The sequence below is a fragment of the Garra rufa genome, chromosome 11 (assembly GCF_049309525.1).
Source record: "Garra rufa chromosome 11, GarRuf1.0, whole genome shotgun sequence".
Lineage (NCBI taxonomy): Eukaryota > Metazoa > Chordata > Actinopteri > Cypriniformes > Cyprinidae > Garra > Garra rufa.
In genome coordinates this window covers 34,847,588-34,855,899 of record NC_133371.1, presented here as the reverse complement: position 1 = coordinate 34,855,899, position 8,312 = coordinate 34,847,588, and the positions used below count along the sequence as shown (strand labels likewise).

At 33.0% G+C, this 8,312-nt stretch overlaps 1 protein-coding gene across 1 annotated transcript; it reads right to left on the bottom strand.

The window, feature by feature from the left end:
• Window positions 1–494: 494 nt before the first annotated feature.
• LOC141346127 (uncharacterized) lies at window positions 495–7,540 on the bottom strand. The gene is made up of 6 exons (XM_073851041.1): window positions 7,402–7,540; window positions 6,946–7,053; window positions 6,699–6,838; window positions 6,114–6,210; window positions 3,072–3,196; window positions 495–2,923 (listed from the first exon to the last, which is right to left on the bottom strand). Exons 1-6 carry the CDS (start codon window positions 7,484–7,486, stop codon window positions 2,747–2,749), a joined length of 732 nt encoding a protein of 243 aa, XP_073707142.1. The 5' UTR covers window positions 7,487–7,540; the 3' UTR covers window positions 495–2,746.
• Between the last annotated feature and the right edge of the window lie 772 nt (window positions 7,541–8,312).

The window sequence follows — 8,312 nt, the reverse complement described above, 5'->3', positions numbered from 1 at the left end:
GTTTGCAAACGCTGATCTGTATGCGTTTAATTTGATCTATAGAGATGGATGACCAAAGATGTTTTTAACTGAAAAGTCACCAAAATGAAAATAGTCATTTGCTCACCCTCAAAATATCTGTTTGTGTTCCACTGAAGGAAAAAATATAACACTGGTTTGGAATCACATGAGGGTGAATAAATAATGACTTAGTTTTCATTTTGTGGTGAGCTATCCTTTCAAGTATGACTTTAGAGTGAAAATATTGATGAGAAGCAATGTCTTTTTGGCACTCGACGTGTGCCGTCTCACGAAAAGGGACATTATTGGTTGCTAGAGTGGATACTTTGTTTTCTGTTGTTTTAGATTTTTCAATTCCCAAACTATTTTTGAAATAAGAACTCCGAGCCAGATTTTAATGAAGTCCAGGCAGCTAAAGTCATATCACACACACCCTTTGGGTTTGCGGCTCATGTCACGTTGGTTACTACTTCAAAGAAACTAGGAGTCTGGGAGATTTTTCTTTTTTTTATTTTAATTTCCTTGGACACACAATATAAATGCACCCTTGAATTGATTTCACTCAGACAAATATTGAACCAAGTAACGGAGACTATGTTTTAGTGGTGTGAATGGAATGGCACACTTTTTGGTCTGAGAACTCATAACGTTTACTCACCCTCATGTGATTTCAAACCTACGCTACCCGTCAAACGTTTTTGAACAGTACGATTTTTTTAAATCTTTTTTTTTTTTTAGTGAAGTCTCTTCTGATTAAAAAGCCTGGATTAATTTCATTTAATTCAAAGTACAGCCATAAACAGTACAATTTTGAAATATTTTTACGGTTTAAAATAATATATTTTAAAATGATATTTATTCCTTTGATTTCAAAGCTGAATATTTATCATCATTAATCCAGTCTTCAGTGTCACATGATACTTCAGAAGTAATTCTAATATTCTGTTTTGCTCTTAAAAAAACTAGTAGGTTTTAGTAGTTTTTTTTTTTCAGGTTTATTTGATAAACAAAGTGCAGAAGAAGCATTTTTATATGTGCTATAAATGTTTTTGTAACATTACAAATGTCTTTATCATCACTTTTGGTCAATTTAAAGCGTCCTTGATAAATAAAAGTATTAAATTCTATAATTCCTTTCCTGAAAAAAAAATATACTGACTCCAAGTTTTTGAATGGTATAGCCTATGTCACAAAAGCTTTTTATTTTAGATAAATGCTGATCTTTGGATCTTTCTATTCATCAAAGAATCCTGAAAAAATTACTCCACTTTTAAATATTGATGATGATGATGATAATAATAATAATAAAAAATTCTTGAACAGCAAATCAGCAAATTTTAATGATTTTTGAAGGACCGTGTGACACTGAAGACTGAAGTAATGATACTAAAAGTACTTTGAAATGACAGGAATAAATGAAATTTTAAAATGTATTCAAATAGAAAACAGTTATTTTAAATGGTAAAAATATTTCAAATTTTATGTTTTAGCTGTACTTTGGATCAAATAAATGCAGGCTTGATGAGCAAAGGAGACTTCTTTATAAAAAAAATCATAAATTATTACTTTTCAAAAACTTTTGGTAGTGTGTTTTGTGAATATTTGTGAAGGATCATGTGACACTTAATACTGAAGTAACGATGCTGAAAATTTTACCACAGGAAAGATTACATTTTAAAATACATTCAAATAGAAAAGAGTTATTTTAAATAGAAAAAATGTTTCAATTTTACTGTTTTGCTGTATTTGATCAAATAAATGCAGGCTTGGTGAGCAGAAGAGATCTTACGGGTTCAAAAACTTTTGACTAATAGTGTATTTTGTGAATATCTGTGAAGGATCATGTGACACTAAGGCTAGAGTAATGATGCTGAAATTTTTGCTTTTGATCAGGAATAAATTGCATTCTAAAATATATTCAAATAGAAAACGGTTATTTTAAATAGTAAAAATATTTCAAATTTTTACTGTTTTTGCTGTATTTTGGATCAAATAAATGCAGTCTTGATGAGCTTGATAAATCTTACTGTTCCAAAACTTTTGACTGATCGTGTTTACCTTCTTAAAGAAACACATTTTTTTTTGTTCCATAGGAGAAAGTCACACAGGTTTGGAATGACATGAGGATGAAAAATCTTACGTTTTAACCACAACTGACAAAACCTTCTTTTATTAGACACTTCATTGAATCCAAATTCTTTTAATGGCAATTTTACATTCATATCGCTAAAGCGTTTATGCAAATATCACGATAACGGCAAACAAAGAAAAAATGTCCTCCAGTTTGGAGTCCAGCCATTTCTGAACCCCTTGCCCCCTCACACGCTTATTATGGGCCACACGGCTGGGAATAATTGGAGCCGTGGAAGCAACAGCCAGATAAGTTTGGAGTGAACAAGGGCAGGGAGTCACGCTATGGGGAAGCAAGTGTGCCAACAACCTGCCATGTTTTTTCTCATACCCAAACCGCAAAAAAGCTTGTTTTTACATCCCTTCTCACACGTGTCTCTCTTCTTCAATGTCAAGCTTGCATATCTGGGTCTGCGTTTACTCTCAGCTGCGCTTCAAAGCATCAGTACCGTTCCAATGGTTATTATATTGATTTGTTTTGAGCACAATGAGTATGACTGTATTATGATAAAGCTGGGGATTTTTGATACAGAAATGTTTTGTTGTCATGCAATAAAACAATACACGCATACTAACAGGATAAAATGGATGCAGAGGAAAATCTGACTGAGCTTGCTTACAGATGGCCCTCCAGGATAACAGTTTTTAGATCGGCAGGAGAGCTCACGGGGAAGACGGTGTGGGACGTGTTGCGGCGCTCTATCAGCGTAGCCACGGCCTCCCCTAAATCCAAGTGATTCAGGTACCCGGGGGCCATTCGTTCTGGGGCCGCCACACCCGTATTGATTTTCACCTGTTGGGAGATCATGGAGGAACAAATATGAGGAAATACTTTCATGACACTTAATTAAGCACGTCATCTACAGTGAGCGTACAAGTCATGGCCGGAATATAACCTCATGAGCTAATCGATGTGTTTGGGAGAGTTTGATGAGACACACCTGGTTGAGTTTGCATGGCACTTCTGGGTACTCCTCACGCAGAACCTGACAGAAAGCCAGAGAACTGGCTGCTCCTACAGTCAGGAACCCTGTGCCTGGCATGAGCACTTTCTCTCCAGCACCTCCTGTAAAACGCAGAATGCTTAAGGGTAAGCCTGGGAAATATTATGTTATATATATATTATGTTATATATTATATTATTATATATTCATGTTACGTAATGCACTAACTAATGTTAACAAGTGAGACCTTATTGTACAGTCTTACCTGTTATTACCTCACTCTGCCTGTATAAACACACTAAAAAGTAGATTCCAAAGGGTCATTTAATGTTTGATGGCCAGTTTTTCCTCTGTGACAACTATTACAAAGTCGGTAAGTGTATGACTCCTAGCATTTGTAAAATCTGTTCAGATTTTAAGTTGTGTAGTGTATTCCAAAGGTTAACCTAGTTTAACCTAACGGTTAGACTTTTTATCTCACAATTCTGACTTGTTTTCTCAGAATTCCGTGATATAAACTCACAATTGCAAGAAAAAAGTCAGAATGGCGAGATACAAACACAATTCTGAAGAAAATAATTGTGAATTTATATCCCGAAATTCTGACTTTATTTCTCTCAATTGTTGAGTTTATTTCTTGCAAATTTTGATTTTATTTCTAGCAATTGATTTAATGTCACAATTCTGACTATTTCACGCAATTGTGAGTTTATATCTTGCAGTTCTGACAATTTCTCGCAATTGTGTTTATTTCTCACAATTGACTATTTTTCGCAACTGTGAGTTTATATCTCGCAATTCTATTTCTCGCAATTCTAATTTTATTTCTCGTAATTTCGAGTTTATATCCCGCAATTCTGATTTAATATCTCACAATCGTGAGTTTATATGGTGCAATTCTGACTTTATTTCTGGCAATTTTAAGTTTAAATTCTGCAATTCTGAATTTTGTTTTTTAATTGTGAGTTTGTATCTTACAATTGGGACTTTATTTCTTGCAGTTGTGAGTTTACATCACACAATTCGGACTCTAGGCCTATATCTCGCCATTCTGACTTTTTAACTTTTTAACAATTCTGTGAGAAAAAAGTTAGAATTGTTAGATGAAAATGACCTTTCCTTACTTTTTATTCAGCTTCCATATTATAACCTGAAGAGAAATCTTTTTTGTAAATCTTCAAGGAGCCATATAAACACACTGCCGCTGATTTATTTCTAGCAATTGTGAGTTTATTCTCGCAATTCTTACCATTTCTCGCAATTATAACTTTATTTCTCACAATTGTGAGTTTATATCCCGTAATTCTGATTTTATTTCTTGAAGTGAGTTTATATCTCGCAATTCTGGCTATTTGTCGCAATTGTGTTTATATCTCGCAATTCTAACTTTATTTCTCGTAATAGTTTATATCCTGGGATTCTGACTTTATTTCTCACAATTGTGAGTTAATATCACACAATTCTGACTTTATTTTTTGCAATTGTGAGTTTATATCTAGCAATTATAAGTTTAATTCTCACAATTGTAAGTTTATATCTCGCAATTGTGAGTTAATATCACACAATTCTGACTTTATTTCTTGCAATTGTGAGTTTATATCTAGCAATTCTGATTTCATATCTCACAATCGTGAGTTTATATCCCGCAATTCTGACTTTATTTTTTGGCAATTTTGAGTTTAAATCCTGCAATTCTGACTTTTTCGTAATTGTGAGTTTGTATCTCATAATTCGGACTTTATTTCTTGCAGTTATGAGTTTACATCCCACAGTTCTGACTTTAGGCCTATATCTCACCATTCTGACTTTCTAACTCTTAATTGCTAGCTTATATCTCACAATTCTGAGAAGAAAAAGTCAGAATAGTGAGAAAAAAATGACGCAATTACCTTTCCTTACTTTTTATGCAGCTTCCATATTATAATCTGAAGAAAAATCTTGTTTGTAAATCTTTGTGCAACCATATAAACACACTGCTGCTCAAATAAAAAAAGTAGACTTTATCTGCTCATCGAGGCTGTGTTTATTTGATTAAAAATACAGAAAAAAATCTATGATATTGTGAAATGTTAATGCAATTTAAAATAGTGGTTTTCTATTTTAATATACTTCAAAATATCATTTATTCCTGTGATGCAAAGCTGAATTTTCAGCATCATTACTCCAGTATTCAGTGTCAGTTTTTTAGCAATAAACACCTTGTTCAAAGTTTGGGGTCAGTCATTTCTCTCTTTCTCTCTTTGAAAGAAATTAATACTTTTATTCAGCAAGGATGTGTTAAATTGATAAAAAGGCATAGTAAAGACTTATATTGTTAGACAATGCTGTTCTTTTTAACTTTTTATTCGTCATCATTCAAGAATCCCGAAAAAAGCATCACAGGTTCCAAAAAAATATTAAGCTAACGCAATGTTTCCAACATTGATAATAAAAGTAATAAATCAGTATATTAGAATGATTTCTGAAGGATCATGTGACACTGAAGACTGGAGTAATGGCTGATGAAAATTCAGCTTTGCATCACAGAAATAAATTACATTTTAAAGTATATTCAAATAAATCAAATGTTATTTTGAATTGCAATACTATTTTATAATATTACTTTTTCTGTGCTTTTAATCAAATAAATGGAACTTTGATGAGCATAAGAGACTTAAAAAAAAAAACATTAAAAATCTTACTGATTTTGAGTGGCAGTGTATGTTCGTCACACTTCTTTTTAGCGTGAAGAACAATTTAACAACATGACTAACCGTTTTCTACTATAAAGAACATGTTGGGCAATAAAATGTTTCAATGGATAGTAAAGGTTCTTTATGGAACCGTAAATGCTCAAAAAGAACCTTTATTTTTAAGAGTACATGCATTGTTGCAGTTGCTAAACAATGATTCTGTTTTATTGATTTGTGTTTTGAATTTGCTGAATATTTAAATGCTCATTTATGTACACTGTCTTATTAGTAAACTCACAATTATTTTCCACATATAACTAAATAACTTTACCTGAATACATGTTTTGCAGGACAAATTATGATGTACCTGTGATAAACGTGTAGGTGCAGTTAGGATCATCTCTCACCAGGGGAAAGAACGCTTTCCAAGACACAAAAGTGCTGAAAAGCAGATTCTCAATAACCTGTTGATCAGAGAGGAAAATGTGGATGGTGAAATGTCATTTGTGACCCTGGACCACAAAACCAGTCTTAAGCAGCATTGGTATATTTGTAGCAATAGCCAAAAATACATTGGGTCAAAATTATAGATTTTTCTTTTATGCCAAAAATCATTAGGATATTAGGTAAAGATTATGTTCCATTAATATATTTTGTAAATTTCCTACCGCAAATATATCAAAACGTAATTTCCGATTAGTACTATGCATTGCTAAGAACTTCATTTGGAAATCTTTAAAGGCAATTTTCTCAATATTTAGATTTTTTTACACCCTCATTCCAGATTTTCAAATAGTTGTATCTTGTCCAAATATTGTCCTATCCTAACACACTGTACATCAATGGAAAGCTTATTTATTCAGCTCCACGTTTAAGCATGCATAAAGAATCACTAAAAAGGATCATGTTTAATATTCTAGAGGGGTTGCAAGGGTAAATGCTTCTCTCTTACCCATTGCAGTTCTTTAACGGGTTGGGTGTGAGGTGGACCTCCCTGCCACCAGCTGAATCCCAGAGAGGTCACCACATCTGTAATCTTTCCCACAGACTTAAGCAAGGCCTGTTTCACCTCCTCTACTCCTTCTTCTGAACCTGATAGATTAGGAACGTATTTCATCAGCCACAAGCAATCCCAAATCAATGAGACCTCAAAATATCTAGAGTTGCAAAGATAGGAAAAAAATGCAAAAGATACTTACCAACATTCCCCACTAAAGTGGTCAGGTTATTTTTTGTGTTTGGTGAAACAAAACCCTTGAGTTTCTCCAACTTGCTGCTGTCTCTGGAGATCACAGCAACCTTGAAACCTAAATATGCATTTACAAAGTTACTAAACATGCAATAAAAACTTAAGAAAAAATAATAAATGTATGCAAAGAAATGTATTTTTATCATTTAAAGTAAAAGAAAAGAATTATTTAATTTAGAATTAAATAACAGAATCAGAATTGAGATCTGAATTTAACCTAAAACATCTAATAGAGCTGGATATATAATTGTTTTGCTAATCATAACTACACTGAATCTAATATAAAATGAAACCAATATGTTTAGAAAATCAGAGGGCGTTGTCTCATTTGCTTACTAATAATAATAATAATAGTTACTGTTATAACTTATATATATATAAGTGTAAATACTTAATATGCTCTTACCTTTGTCCAGGAGAGCTTTCACTATCCCGGAGCCGACAGTTCCTGCTCCTCCGAGCGCTAAAACCACCCTGTCCCCGTTTGACATCGCGCACACAACCGCTGAAGCAGTGCAGACGTCTGAGATTGATTATGGTTTATGGGGTTCATGTCTCCTGCTGCTCAAGATCTTTAAATCAAACCGCAGCACGAATGCCACGCCCCTTTCACAATGACACGCCCACCTAATTATGCATTCCTTTATCCTTTATCACGATTTAATTACAGTTTCAAATCAAATATTTTTCAAGAAAATTATAAATGTTGCGACTGAAAAAAAACTTACATCGCAGTAAATGAGAGTATTATCAACATGTCAGTAGGAATGGTTGATACAAGGGTCAGAACTGATTACAAAGACTATAGAATGGCTTAAAGGGGCTTTGACTGATTACCAACAATTTCTATCAGATATTATAGCGCCCTCTTGTGAACTATCACTGGTATATACACTTGTTGTATTAACTGCGAAAAAAAATGTATAAACTTAATCACTATTTTAGTCACGAAATGAGAGTAGCCTCTGTTTAGTAAACTTGGAAGAAGAAGAATGGATCTCAAGATTTATATACTATATACTTTTCATATACACTAGCAGTCCAAAGTTTTTGGACAGTTAGATTTTTTATGTTTTTCTGCTCACCAAGCCTGCATTTTTAAAGTAACTGTTTTCCATTTGAATATTTTTAAAAATTTAATTTATTCCTGTGATTTCAAAGCTGAATTTTCAGCATTGTTACTCCAGTCTTCAATGTCATCATCCTTCAGAAATCATTGTAATATTCTGATTTGCTGCTCAAAAAACATTTATTGTTATTATTATGTTGAAAACAGCTGAGTAGATTTTTGGCAGGTTTCTTTGATGAATAGAAAGT

Bases quoted from the DNA above. Each gene is read 5' to 3' on its own strand.
- LOC141346127 (XM_073851041.1), bottom strand. From the start codon at position 7,486: ATGTCAAACGGGGACAGGGTGGTTTTAGCGCTCGGAGGAGCAGGAACT. The intron at 6,839-6,945 runs GTAAGTATCTTT...CTAATCTATCAG, and splicing joins CACTTTAGTGGGGAATGTTG to GTTCAGAAGAAGGAGTAGAG. The intron at 2,924-3,071 runs GTGTGTCTCATC...ATCTCCCAACAG, and splicing joins TGCCATGCAAACTCAACCAG to GTGAAAATCAATACGGGTGT.